This window comes from Dendrobium catenatum, unplaced genomic scaffold (genome assembly GCF_001605985.2).
Source record: "Dendrobium catenatum unplaced genomic scaffold, ASM160598v2 fragScaff_scaffold_406, whole genome shotgun sequence".
In the NCBI taxonomy this organism is placed as follows: Eukaryota; Viridiplantae; Streptophyta; class Magnoliopsida; order Asparagales; family Orchidaceae; genus Dendrobium; species Dendrobium catenatum.
In genome coordinates this window covers 265,787-287,171 of record NW_021318868.1, presented here as the reverse complement: position 1 = coordinate 287,171, position 21,385 = coordinate 265,787, and the positions used below count along the sequence as shown (strand labels likewise).

General features: G+C 34.0%; 1 protein-coding gene across 1 annotated transcript; it reads left to right on the top strand.

Moving 5' to 3' along the window:
• Positions 1-19,819: 19,819 nt before the first annotated feature.
• LOC110092270 lies at positions 19,820-20,716 on the top strand. Its single transcript, XM_020816754.2, has one exon. It carries the CDS (start codon positions 19,915-19,917, stop codon positions 20,566-20,568), a length of 654 nt encoding a protein of 217 aa, XP_020672413.1. The 5' UTR covers positions 19,820-19,914; the 3' UTR covers positions 20,569-20,716.
• The last annotated feature ends 669 nt before the right edge of the window (positions 20,717-21,385 follow it).

Genomic DNA, 21,385 nt, shown 5'->3' with positions numbered 1-21,385 from the left:
TCTCTTCCAACACTAGGATGAGTGTAAAAGGATGACAGATCTCTGCCTCACCGAGTAGTTATGAAAGAGAGTTTTGTAAAGGCTTCTCTGCCTTGTTGTGCATGCAAAAGGAGAGTCACTAGTGGTATTAGTGCAATACACGGAGGGTGCCTCCGAGTACTAGATGTAGGTCAAGTTTGACCGAACCACTATAAATCTCGTGTCTTTTATTTTTCTGCTGCTTTTATTTTTTGTTTTTTTTTTTAACTTGTGGTTGAAAAATGTTTTCTATAAAATTCACTAAAGTTAATTTTCTCAATTTTAAATTTTAAAAAGAGGGATAAAATTTTTAATTACCAATTCAGCCCACCTCTTGGTTAGCCGCTAGGACATAAGCTTAAGTTTAACAACCTAATTCATAGTGAACAAGTTTTAACAAGTTGTTTCATAGCGTAGTTTCAAAATCATAAGTTTAGACTAATTTTTGATTAACATAGATTGCTATATTTGGAAACTGAAATACACCTGAGGGTTACTCTATAACTAGACCTCCACTGTTCATCAATATACCTTTTGATTTTTGGAAAGCACGCATGTCTACATTTTTATAGTCACTTGATTATCGTATGTGGATCTTAGTTCAGGACGGGTACACAAAACTAACTAGACTAGTTAACGGAGTTAGAGTTGAAACTCTTTTTATGGACTGGATAGTAGAAGAACATGACTTAGCACAACTAAATGCCAAATGCTTAAACAGTTTCTTTTGTGCACTTAAATCAAAAGATTAGATGTGGGTTTCTACTTGCAAGAGTGGAAAGGACTTATGGGATAAACTTTGTATAATATATGAGGGGACTAATGAGGTTAAGCAATTTAGACTTAATATCTTATTACATGATTATGAACTGTTTCACATGAAACCTAATGAATCCATTTCTGATATGTACACAAGATGTATACAAATAGTCACCTCTTTTGGAACTAATGAGTGTTGAAATGTTTAATAAAATTATTCGTTCTTTGCCTACAGCTTATGATGCTAAAATTATTACAATTACAGAGTCTAAAGATCTAATTATTTACTCTATTAACAATCTTCTTGGCTCACTAATTGCTTACGAGCAAGGAGTTAGCCAAAGAAAGATTGATGCAGGTGAACCACAGAGGGAGAAGAACATAGAACTAAAAGTAGAGGAATCTGAAAGTGAACACTCATAACCTGAGGATGAAGATGACATCGCTCTAATGACTAGACAATTTAGAAGCTTTATGAAGAGGAAGCAGAAGAGACGTCATTATTGAAATAGAGGTAAATTTAATAGAAATGTCAAGGTTTCAAATGATGTAATTTGCTATGAGTGCAGGAAACCTGGACATATCAAGACTGAATGCCCAAAACATAAAGCCACTCCTAGCAAGGAGAAGGTAGAGGAGAAACCAACTGTAAAGAAGAGAAAAAAGAAGTTTCAAAGAGCTTTTTGGGCAGACTCAGCTTCAGATTCATCAGAGACTAAAAAGGAAAAGGAAGTCACTAATCTGTGCTTAATGGCCGATAGTCTTGATCAGTCAAATCAAGAAGAGGTATGTGACTTAACTTATGATGAACTGTTTGAAGTTTCTTAACACATGCATGATGCATATAAGAAAATGAAGAAAATGCAAGCTAGTTTAAGTTTAGAGTTTGAAGAACTACAAAAGGAACATGAAATCCTTAGGAAAGTGTTACAAACATGTTTTTATATTATAATTTTGATGATAGAAAATAAATCTTGTTTCACTACGACTTCCTTTTTTCTTCTGACTTTTCAGAACTCAAAGATCGAACGGAAATCAGAATCAGCTCAAGATTGGGTAAATTTTGGTTGAGTCAGTCTGTAATTTATTTTTTCCCTTCTTGAGTTGATTGTAATCTTTGGTGTGACTGATGCAAAGTAACCCTACACAAAAATATGAGAGACTTAGAATTTATGTTTTTACTCAAATTGTCTAGGACGATATTTACATCGTCCTGGATGATCGGGCCTAAAATAAAAAATCTAATCATGGTTTCTTAATTAAGGCGGCCTTCATTAGCCAATTGGCCTGGACGATACTTGTATCAGCCTGGATGATAGGCTCAAAACATAAAGAAATTGTCGCCATAAATAATTAAGGTATTTTGTATTTTGGTAATCGGCCAGAATGATCTTGGATCTGTCTGGACGATATTCACAATTATGCCTTAATTGATCAGACAATCAAGGATGTAATGAAGGATGATTGATACGATCACATCATCCTGGAAGATTGCAGGATCGGCCAGGATGATCTAGTAAAAAAAATCTTAGTTACTCCTGGACGATCTGGATCGAACAGCTTAAATTTAGGGTGATGCCTTAGACTATTTTTTCCTTATTTGAACTGATCAGTCTCGTAAGATCATCCTGGATGATCAAGCCAATTTTCAATCGTCTAGTTTGCATTCAGGGAGATGCTCTGGCCGATCTCATGGGATTTGTACTGATCTGCCAGGATGATGTCCATATCGTCCTGGACGATATAGTCAGCAACTTATAATTAATGAGCTCCTTTGAAGCTCGTCTATTTAAGAGCTCTTATTAAACATTTTTGAACATCCTTGGCTACTATCTTGACCTGAGAAAACCTAAAGGAGAGAGAGAGAGGATCTTATGAGGGGGAGCTTGTAAGGGGATTCACAAGGGTTGCTCGAAGCATTGTTCCACTTCTTCTTCCCTAGAGTCTCTTATCCTTGGAACGGTTGGGAGAAGTAAGTTTCAGCAAGTGATCGAAGTTCTCTGCCTGCTTCAGGAGGAAGCAAAAGGAGGAAGGTTCTCAGCCTTGCTGGGTGTGGCAAAAAGAGGTATTTGTAAAGGCTTCTCCGCCTAGCTGTGGGGGCTAAATGAGAGTTCACATTTGTAAATCAATATCAGGGCACCTCCGGGGAGTGGACGTAGGTCGAGTTGAAAACAATTTATAAACCCTTGTTTCTTTTTTTCTTCTCCGATTTATTTTCTTCCATTTTTTTGTGGTGATTTGAGTTTGCAATTCGACTTTGTTAAAGAAAATTTTTTAAATACAATTCACCCCCCCCCTCTTGGTTAGCTTGGGCCAGTTCATATGGCGTGTAACATCCTAACAAATTTGAAGTGTTTCAGAAAAGATCATGCTTTAATGATGACAACCACATGAATTACTTGATGAGTTTGAATGACTTGAATTACAAAGTCATGAAAATTAAAATCATCCTATGCAGAACTTGAAAAAGATTTTAAAAAATTTTAAGAATCAATCTTAGAGCAAAAAATATATCGAATCAATATACAAATTGAATCTTGAAAGATATGAATTTCTTTTTATAATATGAAGATAAAAGCTTCTCGAGGATTAATAGGATACTCCCCCGGACATTGAAGATTTTTACTAATTCTATATTGTATCCTAATTTATTGCAATCACTAAATAGCAGATGAATGGTAGTAAGACTTAGGAATCTCTTTTCCAAAGGTCAAATGTAATAATAATGATTGTTTGGACATATAGCTCACACCTATACTTTGAAGATTGAGAGACTTATTTGAGTTGAAGACCTAAGAGGCATAAACCTTTAGACAATATATGAACATGGCATTTGATTATAAATTCCAAAAGGAGAACACCAAATCTGTTTGTTTCCGCATGTCACACTATTGATAATTTGCATGATCGCTCTCACACAAGACTCTCATGAGAGCATATCGTACCTGGACAACAGATGCTCAAAGCATATGAATGGAGATAACACACAATTCATATCGCTGGAAAGCTAGGAGTTTGGCAGCCAATGTTACACTTGGAGAACCACAAGAAAGGTGATTGGATAAGATATGATTGGAAAATCTTCAAGAAATTTTACATTAAAAATGTGTTATTGCGTAGAGGCTTAAAGCATAACCTAGCTGAGGTGTAAGCGACTAGTTATATAGGACATAGTGATTTTTCTTAGCTCAACTAAAGGCAATAAATGAATTTTGCTGTCAAATAATATCTTATAGACTGAATTATAAACTCCTACTGCTTTATTGATCAACACTTTTTGCAGATGAATGAAATTTTAAGACAAATGTGTAGATGAGATCGTAGGCAAAGAAAAGTAATTAGAATGTAAATGAATTAAATAGAATAGAATTGAGATTTTTCTAAAAATCCACCAAGTAGTTGATAATGGTGAACTAAGTAAAGTGTTGGTTAAAAAGAAGTTCAATTTCCTTTAATAAAACCACACTAGTGTCCACTTTAGATGAATGAATTCCTGGCAAAAGAGATATTTGATCAATTTGGGTTAACCAAGCATCAAGTATGACTAAGTGGTATTCAAAAATAAAATGAATGACTCAGATGAGTAATCTAATGGAAATAAGGCTAGACTCTTCGTTGCTAAGGGGTTATGATTAAGGATTGATTTTGGGAGCCTGCCCATGTAGGCTAGACTTGAAGCCAAATAATAAGGGTTTTGCTAAGCCTTTGCCTGTTTTAGAGGATTTAAACGTAACCAATAGATTAAGAAAGTGCCTTTTTACAATGCTGGTGATTCAAGAGGTTATTTTTTGTAGAAACCAACTCCAGGTTTTAAATTCTAAATACCCCAATCATGTTTTCAAATTGAAAAAAGTCATTATATGGTTGAAACAATGCACCGGGCTTGGTATGGAGGTGAGCACCTTCCTATTTGAAAAGATTTTTATGAAAAGGAAGTCTGGGATACAACTCTCTTTTTGAACGAAAGTGACATGATACTCATTGTACATTTATGTGTATGACATCATCTTTGGATCTTCAAAAAAAATCTTGTGATGACTTTTCCTAAAATAATGGATAGTGAATTTGATGAGTCTCTAATGAGGAGATTTAAGTTACTTTCTAGGATTTAGCAATTTCATTGATGAAGATACATTTCTTAATCAGTCAAAGTATGCTAAGGTCATTCTCAAAAAGTATGAAATGACAAGTTAACTCGCTAGTTGTAGTCTATGAGTTCACCTCAGTCAGTTGGATAATAAGAAGCCCTAAGGGAAAATATGTTGATCAAGAATAATAATTTAAGGGATTTTGGATCTTTGCTTTACTTGACTGCCTAGGCCTGACTGTCTATATTTAGTGTTTGTTCAATGTGCTAGATTTAATACAAATCCAAAAGAATCACATTTAAGCATAAAAAGGATTCTAAGATATCTGTTTGGAACTCAGAACTTAGGAATTTGGTATCCTAAGTTTAGCTCTTCATTTGAAATAATTGGTTATTCAGCTTCTGACTTTGCAGGTTATAGGGTGGATAGAAAGAGCACTTCTGGAACATGTCAGTTTATTTGTATTTCTAAAAATCCTATTCAACATTTAAGAACCAAATATAATGACATAAGACATCATTTCATAAGGGATCATGTATCCAAAGGAGAAGTTGAACTCACTCATGTTTCTACTGAAAATCAACTTGCAGACATTTTTACAAAACTTTTAGTCTTTGATACTTTTAGTGCATTAAGAACAAGGCTTGGTATGATTGATTTGAATGCTTAATTAAAAATGTTTTCTGCAATATTGATATGTATTTTCTAATTAATATTTTTGTGTGTTTTTTATAAGATTTTGATCTTATGTTTTGTGATTTTTTTTTGTATCTTGAGATTTTGTTTTCATTTTTTATTGTGTTTTTAGTGTGCTTGTGTTTTAGTTTTGATTGAGTTCTTATTTTTAAAAAATTATGAGTGACAATCATCCAGGACAAAATTTCTTCGTACGGGACGAATTGTGTCATGTGTCAAACTGTCGGATTTTGAACCATTTGCATGCAATTTTTCAGTTTTTAATTTTCACTTCGTCTGTACGATCGTCACGATCGTCCAGGACGAACTTGTTCAAATAACAGGATGATTGAATGACAGTTAAATGGATAAGGTAGTTTTTAATGCTATATTTCGTACGTACGAACCTTTGGTTCGTTCGGACGAACACATGTCGGTTCGATGGAGGGGACGGTTTCAACTTCCATTAAAATGATCATAAGTTATGATCATCCCGAGATAAACACGTGTTCTTCTATACGATCAATTTGGTCAAAAGTCTGTACAAAAGGATACTTCGTAAGTTGTGTGATTACGAAAAGCCGTTTTATTTTGGACACATCCATTCGTCCATACAAAATTTTTTCGTACGAGTCGAACGTAAAATTTTGTCTATACGAACAGTCATTTATTCAATGAATAGAAGAGCTTTTGAACTCAACAGTCACACTCTCACTTCACTTTCAAATCTTTTCGTTCCTTAGATCCTATCAATGGCAAGTTCAAGTAAGCGTCAAAAGACTCTAGCCAAGGGTCCACCAAAGAATTCATCTGAAAACTTCATTTCTAAAGCCAATGAAGAATCCTTTCCTAGGTTTGTCTCCACCAAAATCACACCCTCTAGAATTCTTGTCCAGGAGCAACTAACCTTTCAGGTGACAAACTTGTTTGCCTCAACTCAGTTTGGTTTTATCCTCACCCTAGTTTCTCTCTACAATAAAGAAACCTTTCACTACTTCCTGACAAACATGTCTTTCAACTCCGACCATACTGTTATCTGTTCCTTTATCTTTAAGAAAAAAGTTGAAATCACTAAAGCTGACTTAGGAGCCTTTATGAACTTATGGACTGAGGGAGCTAGAGCACATACCTTGATCACCTCAACTGAATATCAATGGTATGAAATTAATAAAGTGATTAGAGGAATCAATTTTAATGAGCATATGTCTAAGGTATCTGGTCTTGTTCGTAATGCTCGTATCATCCAACATATTCTTATAACTTATATAATTCCTAAAGTTGGTGATAGAATCAATATTACTCCTCTTCTTTATATGGTAACCTTTTTAATCATGACTGAAGAACCTATAGATGAAGCCCAACTAATCCTTAATTATCTTTATGAACTTTCTAAAATTGGTTATGTCGAGCATAAAAGAAAGAAGAACATTGTCTTAGGACATCTGGTTGCCTACATTCTGGATAAAAAATATAATTTTGTTCATCCTGATCAAGAGTTTGAAGAACCGCTCTACTACAACGACGGATCATTTAGAGCAATCTTCAAATAAGAGTCAAGTAAAACACATGTCATTAGTGATATTGAGGAAGAACATGAAGCTGCACCTGGACCTACTAATGAACCAAATTATCAGGATTTGGTTCAAAGATTTGACCATTTAGAGACTCACTTTGATCAAAAGTTTGATCAAATTGAAGCTCATATGCAGCAGCAGGATATACATTACACTCAAGACATGGGGTTTATGAGAGCACAAATGAATGATATTAGTACCAACGTGCTTATGATGTGTACTTATTTTAACATCTTTGGTGCTGCTGCTACTCCTCCTTCAGATCAGGGTCCTTCTGAGTGACACTCGTATTAGATTTTATGTGTTTCTTTAGCTATTATTTTTTGTTTTTGTGAGTTAGTAAAATGTGTTGTACTTTCTTTTTCGTAGATATTTTGTTTTTAAATCTTATGATGTATTGATATCACATGCTTAGATTGTAATATCCTTCATATTGATATCAATATAAGTTATCCTATTTTGGCTTTAATCTTGTTTTTGAAATGTGTGTTAGCTATATGACAATCATTATAATTTTTTATCTTAAAAGTGCTATACTTTGAAATGCAAGTTAAAATTATATTCATTAGAAAATCTATTTTTTCTAAATTTAAGTATTGCTTATAACTTGATGTAATTAAGATTGTCAATTTCATATATCTTATTTAGACTACATTAATGTTAATATTATTATTGCAACTATGATGTTTTTCTTATTTTGTATTTCACTTATCAATAAATATTTATGTACTTAGAAAAATTTAAAATTTTTTATTATTGATTTTGAAAAGTTCAAAATTACTCTTGAAAAAAATGTACAAATGTATAAAAATCAAAAGGAATGCGCAATGGTTCACAAGTTGAAAAAGATGCACAAAATAAGTCCACGAGTAAAAAGATGCACAAAAATGTGCCACAAATTTGAAAAAGATGCGCAAATCGTCACATGTGGTAGTTATTTCTTTCCACTATCTTTTAATCTCTTAATTCAAATTGAACTACTGTATATTTATATTCCGTATTGAAATTTGAAATATACAAATTTTCTATTCATCCTTTTTGCAATTATTTTCTCTATCTTAGTGTCTAAATTGACTCATATTTTTTATAAATACTTTTTTATTATCAATGTTATATCTCTTCTTAAATTCTAGAATTACTCTGATTTGTCTAATGTTTTGATTTTGTTTATAAAATTTATTTCAATATCTTTCAAGACTCAATTATCAAATGATTTTCATATGACTGTTTTCATTTCAGGTCTTATTTCTTCTTCACTTTTTCCTATTGTCAAAATGGAGGAGAAATTGTTTGTTCGTATGTGTTTTTATTTTATGTATTTTTGTTTTGTTTTGATGTGTTTTTGTTTTTATTTTGTATTTCTAAAAAATTTGAAAAATAAAAAAAAAATTATGATTAAAATGCCTCCTTATTTTTATGTGTTCATCAATTCAGGGGGAGTTTAGGAAATTATTAGAATTTAAAATTATACAAATAATAATTGTTTTGTCATCATCAAAAAAGGGGGAGAGTGTTAAGAGAGTTGCTATTTGCATGTTTTACATTCTTGCAATTTTTATATTTTTATGATTCCAAATATTATTATTTTATATATTGATATCTCCTAACACTTTTTGGAAGATTTATTTTTGTTGTTGCGTGAACTAACATTTCAGAAAAATCAAACTCCAGACTACTGAAGACTTCAAATCAAATTTAGCATGAGAGATTTTTGTGAATTGAAGCTTGTACTTTTATTTGAATTAAGTTTGAGATTGAGTGATTGTAATTGAGTGAATAAACACACACACACTTAAGGAGATCTTTAAAATTATATACTGATCGTACAGGACGAACATAGTTCGTACGGGACGATCAAGTCAGTTATCTCCTCTAAAAAGCAATGAAACGAACAGGAGTCAAAGAAAATTTTTCTCTAAGTCTTGATCATCCAGGACGAATGTTAATCTTCCCAGGATGAAACATTCTCTGCAAAATTTTCATTCAGATGAAATTCATATTCGTAACAAGACAAAATGCTATATGGGAAATTTTCATCCAGACGAACTCAAATTTGTCCCATGACGAAATGTCCTCTGGAAAATTTTTATTCTGATGAAATTCTTATTCGTGCCAGGAAGAAATGCTCTCTGGAAAATTTTCGTCCAGACGAACGCAAATTTGTCCCAGGACGAATTGTTCTCTGTAGAAATCTCATCCAGACAAACTCATATTCGTCCCAGGACGAAGTGAACTAACTCTTAAAATTTTGGTGACATCCTACAGTTTTTGGGAACCGACTTATGTATAACTTTTCGTACCGGACGAACCTAGTTCGTACGGGACGATGCTCGGGTATGATTTCAGTTAGTACCAATATACATTTGGTTCATTTCCATACCTTTAAGTAAAATCAGCCAGGATGATCCACGATCGTATGGGACGATCAACTTTGTGTTGACTTGAAAATTTGAAGTTTTTGGGCGATTTTTCTTATCTTTCATATAAATAGTCCAATTTAGACTGCCACTTAATCTTTTTGCCTACTGATCTTCGTGCTTATTAAAAGGAGAGTCAAGGAGAGAGTGTGAGAGAGTGTTTGTAGGAGATTTCTTACTATTGGAGCGTGAAGGATTCACTTGGAACTCAAAGGTGAGAATCTCTACTTTTGATTTTTGATTACTTCACTATTTTCTCTCTTCTTTCTAGATTTCTTGTGAGAAGATCTGTCAAGAAGATCCAGTTCTCTGCCGACACTTAGAGAGTGTGAACAGCCGAAGGGTTCTCTACCCACACTAGGAGCGTGTGAAAGGACGAAGGGTTCTCTTCCCACACTAGGAAAGTGTGAAAGGATGAAGGGTTCTCTGCCTACACCTGGAGAGTATGAAAGGATTGACGGTTCTCTGCCAACACTAGGACGAGTGTAAAAGAACGACGGTTCTCTACCGCACTGGGTAGTGGTGAAAGAGAGTTTTGTAATGGCTTCTTTGCCTTGTTGTGGGTGCAAAAGGTGAGTCACTAGTGGTATTAGTGTAATACTCGGAGGGTGCCTCCGGGGAGTGGATGTAGGTCAAGTTTGACGAACCATTATAAATCTCGTGTCTTTTAATTTTCCGCTGCTTTTATTTTTTCTTTTCTATTTTTAACTTGTGGTTGAAAAACATTTTCTATAAAATTCACTAAAGTTGGTTTTTTTTATTTTAAATTTTAAAAAGAGGGGTAAAATTTTTAATTACCAATTCACCCCCCCCCCCCAGGGGGAAAATTTTTAACTCCCCATTCCCCCCCCCCCCCCCTCCTTGGTTAGCCGCTAGGACATTAGCTTAGCTTTAACAACCTAATTCATAGTGAACTAGTTTCAACAATGTGTACGCAAACAAGTGAACAACTGGATAAGAAAGTGTGAGTGGGTTGATAATCCAGGATAAAGTGATCCCAATTATCTTGTATCACAGATAGGCGGCTTGATCGGCCACCTCAGTGAAATGATGGTCAAGATTAGCCCTCGAGGAGCTTTCAGAAGGCATTCTAGATCTCTTTCCTCCAACCATGAGTATGAAAAATGGAGAAATAGTGAGGCAAGGATGAAAGGAGAAGTTTTAGTGAGAAAAAATGGATTCACAGTCTTGATATAAAAAGAAGTGAACCGATCATCCAGGATGATTACAGAATCATCCAGCATGACCTGGTGAAATAATTTCGTCCAGGATGATTGGCCAAAAAGGTGGTAATATCGTCTAGGATGATCAAATATTATATAGGACAATTAGACACATGCGATCATCCCAAGGAGTCAAACCGGATGCCCATTGAAAAGTGTATCATCCAGAATGATTAAGTGGATTGTCCGGGATGATAGGCAATAATGGATCGTTCTGGCTGAATATAAAACGTGTACCAAAATTTTCCATGTGGATCGTCTAGGACAAACAGGTGGATCATCCAAGGTGATCACCAATAATTGAGCAGAAATAGTGAAAATCATCTAGGACGAGGAGGATCGTCCATGACGATCACAAATAATTGAAGCATAAGATGATTATATAATCCAGGATGATAATGGATCATCCAGGATGACTAGAAATAGAGAAGTCATATCATCCATCGGAAGGAATTTCAAGAGTGGATTGAATGTATCGTACAGGATGATATAAATATCATCCAGGATGATGTGACCAAAGATTGAAAATCTGAATATGGATGAATATGATCAGAGAAGGCCCAAAAAAAAAATATAACAATAAAAGATAAAAATAAAATATGAAAAATATAATAAATGATAAAAGAAATGAAAATAACATTTTTTTTTATTTTTTATTTTTAATCAAAGCACAAAAAAATGATAAATTTTCCATGTGATTAATTTAAAAATTTATAAGAACAATGAGTTAACATCGTCAAAATCTAAAAAATTATATAATTATCGATCATATTAGCCCTAGCTTAGACTTCTCTCAAGGTAAATCATCTTTTAAAAACAAAAGACCTAACTCAGAAAAATTAATTGGATAAGAAAAAGAGATCCGCTCAAAACTTGGTTCTAAAAAAACATCTTATAGAATAATATACCAAAGTAATTTGTGAAAATCTTGCAATTCGAAATCAAGCCTTTGAAACTATCAAATGACACATATATTCTTCTAAGATTTAAAAGTTTTGAAAGAGAGGAAGCTTGACTTTTGTGGGCTCATTTTATGCCTTTTATCAAAGTATATTTTGATTTTTGATACACTTTGTGTATCTTTCAATTTTTTTTGCAGTCATTGCACATCTTTTCAGTTTTTCTACTTTTATGGCACATTTTATGCCCTTGAAATTTTTGCAAGCAATATCTCTTTTGAAACTCTTAAATACTCTCAGTTGTGAGTATATCTTCTAGATATTAGAGAAGAAGAATACACTCTCTATTATAAGGAAGAATAAATCACAAAAAAGAATCAAATTCATATCATAAATGTAATGACAAGATTTCAAAAAATTTGAAAATAATATAAAGACTTTGAATATTATATATATAATTTAGATTAGTGTAGCATAATAGAAAAGATCTTAAACGTAAAGTCCAGCTGTTAATTTAAGATAGATTTTTGTTTAGAAAAGAAAATTATACCGCTAAAGGAGGTTAGAGGGAGGGAAACAATCAACAGGTGTTTCTCCCTTTAACTGATTTAGAGATGTAAAATATTGACTATAAATTTTCAAAAATAAAAATACGGCATAAAATATCATTTCAGCTATGACTAAAAAGAAAACATCATAGATGAAAATACTATAAAATAACAGCAAATAAAAATCTACACTCAAAATTAAAAAGAAAGAATAAAAAATTAACAACAAGCAATTGATCAGAAAACATGCAAATTCGAATTTATTAAACAACAAGTTTATGCAATTATGAGTGGTGAGCCTCAGTTGTCCAAGTACCATATGCTCTCACGAGGCCTTTTATGGGAGCAACCTACAAAATCATCAAACATCAAATTTAGGAATCCAAATAGGTTTGGGTCCATTCTTATAGAAAGAAGAATGCAATGTATGTGTGTTATGTTGTGAATCATGTAATTTTGATCTTCACACCCAATGTGTAATATGGTGAACAGTATAAGTGTGTGAAGTGTGTCCTAGAGTGACACATGAAAAATATCTAACATCAAGAAAAGGGTTTACTAATCTATTCGAGTTATAGTATCTCTTCCTAGGTTTCACAACTTTTGGCTTCGAATCCGGATTGAAAATCTATTCAGGTGTGGGTAGAATCCTATTTTTCTCAAGTGCATTCATTGAGCTTTAAAAAATGAGTTAGCACTTTCTAAAACAACATTATTAAAATTCAAATAGTGCTCCTTATGCTCAGATTCATTAATATATATTTTAAAATCATTTTCAAGTAAGGTGTGGGATACTTTCAATGAATCATGCTCAATGACCAACTTAGAATGGTTTTTATTAACTCATCAAACTCATTAAGTAATGACATGTGATTACTATCAATTTGTGCATGATCTTTATGTAAAACTTCAAGCTCTTTTTACAAATTTAAAAACTCCAATTTCAAACTAGCATGCGATTTCTTAAGTTTCATATATGATGCATGAATTTTCTCACAAACTTCAAGTAATTATTTATAACTTAGTTCACATACCTCTTCTTGGTCAGACTAACCAAGATGATCACCGGGCATCAAGCACAAGTTTGTTATCTCCTTCTCAGCTTCAGTCTCAGAGGAGTCATATATAGAATCCGGCTAGAACGTCTTTTAGAACTGCTTCTTATCCTTCAAGTACTTGGATTTTTCCTCACTCTTCTCCTTGCTTGAGTGATCCTTAAGTGTAGGACAATCAGCTTTGATATGTCCAAGTTTCCTTCATTCAAAACAAATAATATCAGAAAAACTTTTAAAATTTTTTCTACCCTTACCTTTGTTCCATTTCTGATGATGTTAGTGATTCTTCCTTAGAAAGCTTTTCAACTACTTAGTGATTAAAGCAAAGTTATCACTTTTAGACCTGAAAGAATTAGTATCAGTATCATTAGCCTTCAACGCCATAATTTTCTCCTTCTTTCGCTCACCTACATCAAGTTATCTTTAGTTCACCCATTATTCATAAGCAATGAGTGATCCAAGTAAGTTATCAATAGAATAAATATTCAAATCCTTAGATTTAATAATTACAGTAATATTAGCATGAAAGGAAGAAGGCAAACATCTCAAAAAATTGTTAACTTTTTCATAATTAGTTAGTTCTCTTTCTAAGGCATGCAGTAAAGTGACGATTTGAGTAAACCTTGTATACATATAAAAAATCAGTTCAGTAGGTTTCATACAAAAAAGTTCATAGTCATGCAGTAAAATATTCAACCTAGATTACTTAACTTCATTTATTCCTTCATAAATAATACATAATCTATCCCAAATTTCTTTATCGGTAACACAAGTTAAAACACGCATGTAATCTTCAGATTTCAAAGAACAGAAAAAATAGTTTAAGCATTTTACATTAAATTGAGCTAAATCCCTATTATCAAAAGTTCATTAAGTAAAAGGAAGTTTTTTGTTTTAATGCCAATAATTTCAAGTGTCGGAGGTGAATAACCTTCTTTAATAAGTATCCACAAATGATACTTAATCGATTGTAAAAATATAGACATGTAAGTTTTCCAAAAAACCAAAAGGTATATTATAAAACAAAGGTGGTCGGGTAATATAATACCCTTTCGTAATATTATGATTATCAAAGCTAGATATGGATCAAAATTCAAAAGTTTTTAAAAACTAGATTTTATGAATCTCACTCTGATACCACTTGAAAGTTCATCAGGGATGTTAAGCCCTTGTGAACTAGCCCGAGGCAAACCAAGAGGGGGGGGTGAATTGGTTATTTAAAAAATTTCTCAAACAGAATCAAAATCACAACCAAGTAATCACCACAAGAATTAAAGTGTGAAAATTAAATACAGAAAAGCAGTAAGAAATAACACATAGAATTTTATAGTGGTTCGATCAACTTGACCTACGTCCACTCCCCGGAGCCTCTCCTCTGTGTATTGCACTAAACTTAGAGACTCTTCTTTTGCTCCCATAATAAGGTAGAGAAGCATATAGATCCCTCCTTTCCACTAACCCAGTGAGGGAGAGAACCCAACTCCATTTGCTTCCTCCTAAAGTAGGCAAAGAACCCAACTTATTTTGTTTCCTCTTGAAGCAGGCAAAGAACTCAACTCCTTTTGCTTCCTCATGAAGAAGGTAGACAACCCAACTTCTTTTGCTTCCTCCTAAAGCAAGAAGAGAACCTCGATCATTTATTGAAGTAAACCTCTCTCGAACCTCCAAGGAACCAGGGATGACAACCAGAGAAGATGACACAGATCCTTGCTTGAAGCAATATTTGTGAAACCCCTCATAAACTCTCCCTCATAAGATCCTCTCTCTCTCTCTCTCTCTCTCTTATTCTCCTTCTCCTCATAGCTCTCTCATAGGTCAGGACAGTAGCAAAAGATCTGCTCTTGAGAAAATAAGAGATCTTATATAAGAAGGCTTCAAATTTGCCCTAATTTGCAACTAATTATCAAATATTATACAGGCTGATTGCCCGGTCATCCTGTATGACCAATTCAAATTTAGCTTTAATCAGCCAGGATGATTTGGGAAAGTTTGGATGATAAGAAGGTTTCTTTATTCAAATTGTTTAGGATGACTATCGTTCTGTATGATTAGTTCAACTCAACAAATATAATCCAGACCATCACCCTAGATGGATGTCTGGATAATTAAAAAGTAACTTGATCATCCTGGATAATTCACAATTATTCAGGCAGATTAGTATGAAATATTATATTTCATCCAGAACATTGCCCTAGATGGATGTCTAGATGATGAAAAATAATTAGATCATCCGGACCCATCTCTCGATTATCCTGGATGATTAGTACAAAAAATCACATATCAGTCAGAATATCACCCTAGATGGAGCCAGGCAGATTATGGATCGTCTAGGTAGAACTAAGGTTTGTTTAATTGATCATCCTGAATAATCTTGTGATTAGCCAAGAAGGTATGATCGAGCAATCAAATCTTAATTACTTTTCTTAATTACCAAATTAATTTAGGCATAATTATAGTGCATCGTCTAGGACGATGTCCAAAAATAAAATATGCCTAAAAGGTTGTGGTGGCTGATTCTTTCTGATTTGATCCCATTGTCCCGTACGATGATAATCCCATCATCCCATACGATGATAATATCATCCAGGATGATTTGCTTAATTGCGGCTTCCTTAACCAGGATGCCCTAATTAGAGTTTCTATTTTTAAGTGATCGTCCATGATAATTTTTTATCATTTCGGATGATGTGATCGAAATCAGAAACTCTAAAACAATCAAAAATTTTTTCCCCAAGTGTGTGTGTATGCAAGGTTACTTAGCATCAGAACCCACATTGTTATAATAGACTCAAGAAAAGGTAAAAGACACTTGATGTATATTACAAGCTAGTTTGATTTGCAATTTGATCTTGTGGACCTGAAATGTTAGTAGGAAAGGTAGTCATAAAAAAATAGAAGTATTGAAAATATTTGTTATCATTAAAATTATAATTCCTGAAATCAGATTTACAACACAGAGTACCTACACATTCTTTTTCACCCACCTAGTAAAGGTAGAGAACCAAGCATCCTTTTTCACCCTCCTGGTGAAGGCTAAGAACCATCAAGTCTTTTTCACCCTTTTAGTGAAGGAACAGAAACTTTATCTAGTCTTGAAGATCTCCTCTTAAGATACTCTAAAAAAGTTGAGAAGAACTTAGAATAAGAATAGAGAGATGCTCACTTTGGGCAACCATGTAAATCCCTCATAATTTTCTTTCACTAGATCTCTCACTCTCCAATATCAAATTCTCTCCCAAACATAGTCCCAAAAGTCACTCTCAAGAGAAAATTCAAAGAAAAGAATCATAATATTAGTTTTTAGTTATTATATAGGAAACATTAAAAAAACCATCCAAAACCTAACAAATACAAGTGAAATGACTTCAGATTGTACAGTAAGATCATGGATCATCTGTACGAACAGTTTAAAAAATCCTGGTTCGAACCTGTACAAACCTATTTTCATACACTATTAGTCATCTGGACAAATTAAGATTGTACTGTATGAACAGTTCAAAAATAGTGTGTTCATTTCGTACGATCTAGTACGAACCTTAATTTATACACTATTAGTCATCTGGATGAGTTAAGATTATAATGTATGAACAACTCAAAAATCAATGTGGTCATTTTGTACGGTCTAGTACGAACCTAATTTCGTATACTGTTAGTGGTTTATATGAATTAAGATCGTACTGTGCAAAAGGTTCAAAAGTAAAAGCCATGATTTAATTGATTGCATTCTGGAGGAAAAATAATGACAAATCATACAATATAATATATATATATCGTAGAGTATGATTAGTTTTCAATTTTTAATTTTTAACTCTCCCCTTGTGTGTGTGCACGGTTACCCAATTACAATCACACTCTCTCATTTTAGACTCAAAAAAATAAAAAAAATTACAAAATTTATAACATTAAATCCTATTTTACTCTATCTTAAAGTCTTCAGTAGTCTGGAGTATGATTTCCCTGAAATATTAGTACAAACAAAAACAAATAGAAATATCCAGTGCATGACAGGAGAAATAATAAAATTAATAGAGTAATAATATTTAGCTATCATAAAAAATTATAATCTCAATCTTGATTCCTAAGTTGCAGCAGGTTCTTTTTGGTAAGACTCTAGGTTGAGCATGTTAAACTTCAAAGATGGCCTTGCTTTCGCTTCTTTTTTAAAGAACATGATTATCTACTCTAGTTTTCTTATTTGTAGTCATCAAGGACTGGGATTGTACTCTTCATATTTTTTGTGATCATAAGTGGGGTTAGTAATAGGTTTTTAGTTGAATGGCCTAATTTTTTGCCTTCTACCATATGAAGGTGTACTTTCTCATAGAGCATTTCACTATAGTTCTTTAAGTTCTGCTCAAAACATTTTTGTTAGTCTTTCTTTCATCTTCATAAGATCATGGTGAGTGGTGTATGTGGGATTCATTATTTTTAATAATAGTATGGGTTATGATGTTCTTCAATATGTGACTTTCATCTTATCACTTACATTAATTAATGCTCGTTACTCTTTTAAGAATGTTGTATTTAAATTTGTTCATCGATGATATGTGACCTTACTAATAGGTATCCTCTGGGTATAAGTTGGAAAATTATGTATGACTCAAGTGAGCATAATGAGTGAGGTATCGAGAAATACTAGTTTGCTAGCCAAGCGCCTTGCCTCATGGTGAATGCTTTTCTTGAGGGATGGGATTATTTGAGTAAATTCACCCAATAATGACCTATTAGATACATATAAAGTATCTTCATAACCGTATAAAATGATTATGGACACTTAGAAATTGCTTGATAAACATTCTGTTAAATTCAAAGAATGAGTTAATTATGCCGAGTGGTAGGTAGTTGAACCACCAAAAAAAGACTCCTCGAAGGAAAAGAAGAATAACATACACATTTAAGGCTTTCTTAATATAAAGGAATGGTGTCACTAACTTGAAATATAAGACAGCCCGTTGGGTTGATTCTCCTTAGTAAGACACTTGGTTGGGCATCCTAAACTTCAGAGATGACCTTGTTTCAACTATTCCTCGAGAGAATGTGTTGATATGCTCAAGTTAACATCTTCACAATCATTGAGGATTGGAATTGTACTATTCATCATTGATGTGACTATGTGTGGGGCTAGCATTAGGTTTTGAGGTAAGTAACCTCATTTTAGTCCTACCATGAACTATTGCACTAACGCTGATGAAGGTTCACTTTTTCATTGAGCATTTCTCTATAGTTCTTCAAGTGCATCTTCAATTAAATTTTGTGAGAGTTTCATTCATATCCAATAGGTCATGGTGTGTGCTGTAGTTTGGATTCTTTATGTTAACTAATAGAATAGACTATGATGTTCTTCAATATGTGCCTATCTTCTTATCATTTGCATCAATTCACACTCATTATACTTTCAAGGATGTTGGATTTAAATTTGACCAAGGATGATATCCAACCATACTGATAGGTAACCACTATATACGAGTTAAGAGATTGAGTAGGATTCAAGAGGCATGGTTAAGTGGGGATCGAGAAATGACAGTTTGTTCGCGATGTGTCTTCCCTCATAGCGAGTGCTTCTCTTGAGAGATGGGATCGTTTAGACCAAGTATCTCAATGAGAACATATTAAATGATTATAAAGTAACTACATAAGCATGTACAAGCAAACAATAATGATGGTGTTCTTCTATTTAAAGGTTGATATTTCTCTGCTATGTAATTTATAATCTTCTTGGTGTATGATTTTTTTTTTGGCTGGTCATATGTTCTTCTAAGTGTAAATTTATCTATTCTCTTGTTATTGATAGGATGAACTTGTTATATTGGTGTTTTTTTATTTTGTAGGGGCTTTTGTTCATTTTGAAAATTTCCTTCTGTCGATAATTTTTTTTTCTTTTGAGCTAAGTTGAGTTTGGTTTGTTGGTCTTCGTTTTCCATTTGATCTGTCTTTACTTTTTTATTTTGAACTAAGCTGAGTTTGATTTCTCAATTGGATTATCCAATTGGAGATTCTCATGCTTATCATATCTTAAATGATAAGTTAAACTTTTCAATCTATTTCTAATTATTAAAATACTTAAATATCTTTTGAAGCGGATTTTATATTTAATAAACAAAGAAAGATAATGACTGATAATATTATTATGAATGTAAGAACTTTTAATAGACCTTTCATATGAAAATAATTTAATTAATCTGTTAATTTGTTTTTAAGGATCAAAATAATTTTCAATTATATAAAACTATTATTATAGTTCCTTCAATCCTTAAATATGAAATAAATTAATCATTCTATGAGATTATTTATGCCGTTTCTTAAAAAGTTAAGAAACTAAAATATGACATTTAAATATTCAAATATAATATTAACTATTTATAAAATGTCAATGGAGCATTTTGATTCTAAACTTTTATTATTTTGTCCTCTAAACAAATCGAATAAATAATTTAAAAAATAAACTGTTATATTATATCAAATATTTACAGATATTATAATAATATTCGTTTCAACTTTTCTATAAATTTACTTGTAAAAAAAATAATTTCGAAAATTTTCCATCCTTGGCGCTATAAAAACGCTCGGCGAGTCCCCATCAGACTTGAAGTTCGGCTCCGCTCACCATCTCATCTTCCCTTCCCACAGCGTATCGCCATTCCAGCTCTCGAATCCCGTGATGGACGCTATCAAGGCGGAGAAGGAGATAGCCATGAAGCGATTTCGCCGTCTCCGGCAGATCGGACAGCTCCTACGCTGCATCGAAGCAGCGGCGGCCCTCATCCTCCTCTCCTACTCCTCCATCCACATCCCAGCCGCCGCTCGGAACTCCGGCGAATTCCTCCATCGCGCCGCCGTCATTTTTATCAGCCCCCGCTTCGTCTTCCTCTTAGGCAACGCTATCGTCCTCGTCCTGCTCAAGTCCTGCCACTTCTCACCGGAATCTGCCGCCGCCGGAAGTGGAATCGGCAACATCTGTGGCGAGATTTCGTACTCGCAGCCACCGATTTTAGGAACGGTGGCGGAGGACGGAAAGACGACGTCCTATGAGAATCGTGCTTTCCGGCGAAGCCGATCGGAGAAACACGAGAGGCGTCGTGAGGAGGTGAAGCTCCGCCGAGCGGCGACGGAGTGTCTTCGAAAAGGGCGAAAGGCGCACGATAGAGAAAAGGTTGCGGCGCAGGATAGTGTCGGTTTGAAGGATGAAGTGGACGCGGAGGAGTTTCGGCGCACGGTCGAGGAGTTCATTGCGAGGCAGCAGCGATTTCGAAGGGAGGAGTCGCTCGCCGTCGTGGCTACTTCCGATGGGCCGGAGGATCTGGTTCCTTTATGACTGTAACAGGAAATTAAATTGGCCTTTTAAGATTTTCAATTTTCTTGTACATTTGTATCGCAATAGAGCTCCGCCAGGGAGCTACTTTTTCTTCTTCTTTTTGGGGGAGCGACAGTAAATAAATAAATGTGCAAAAGCTCTGCAGTCACTTATCTTTGTGTTCTATCTAGGGATGATAATCTCGTCTCATAAACCCTTCATGTTTATTTAATTTGCTCTCACTATATATGGAACTTTTATTTGGTCCGGTCATAGGACGTAGCTCTATGTTTGGCCGTCAATAGAATCGCGCCACGCGTTCTCACTATTTACCGCACGCCCCGACAACCTAACCCGGAACGGACCCAGGATGGCTCGGTATTTCTCGATTTTGCTAGGTAATACTCGGTATTGCTAGGTATTGGTCGATTTTGCTCGACAATAACCAATACCGAGCAAATACCGAGCAATACCGAGCAAATACCGAGTCGAGTTTTTTAGAAAAAACGGTACAACTCGGCTAATTGTCGGTATTACTTCGTATTTGGTCTTCACAGAGGCGGTATTTCTCGTTATTGCCAAGAAATACCTAGCAATACTAAGCAAATACCGAGTAATACATCGCAATACACGAACATAGCATTCCCGGGTTCCGGTCCGGGTCAAGTCGTCGGGCCGCGCGGTAAAGAGTAAGAGCACGTGGCGACATATTATTGGCGGCCGAACGTAGCTCTACGTCCGATCAGAGGACGTAATAATTGTTCATATATATGCAATTCTTATTGGTCTATTACTTAAGAGTTTCAGTAAGAGATTTTTTATTGGAAACTTAATTTTC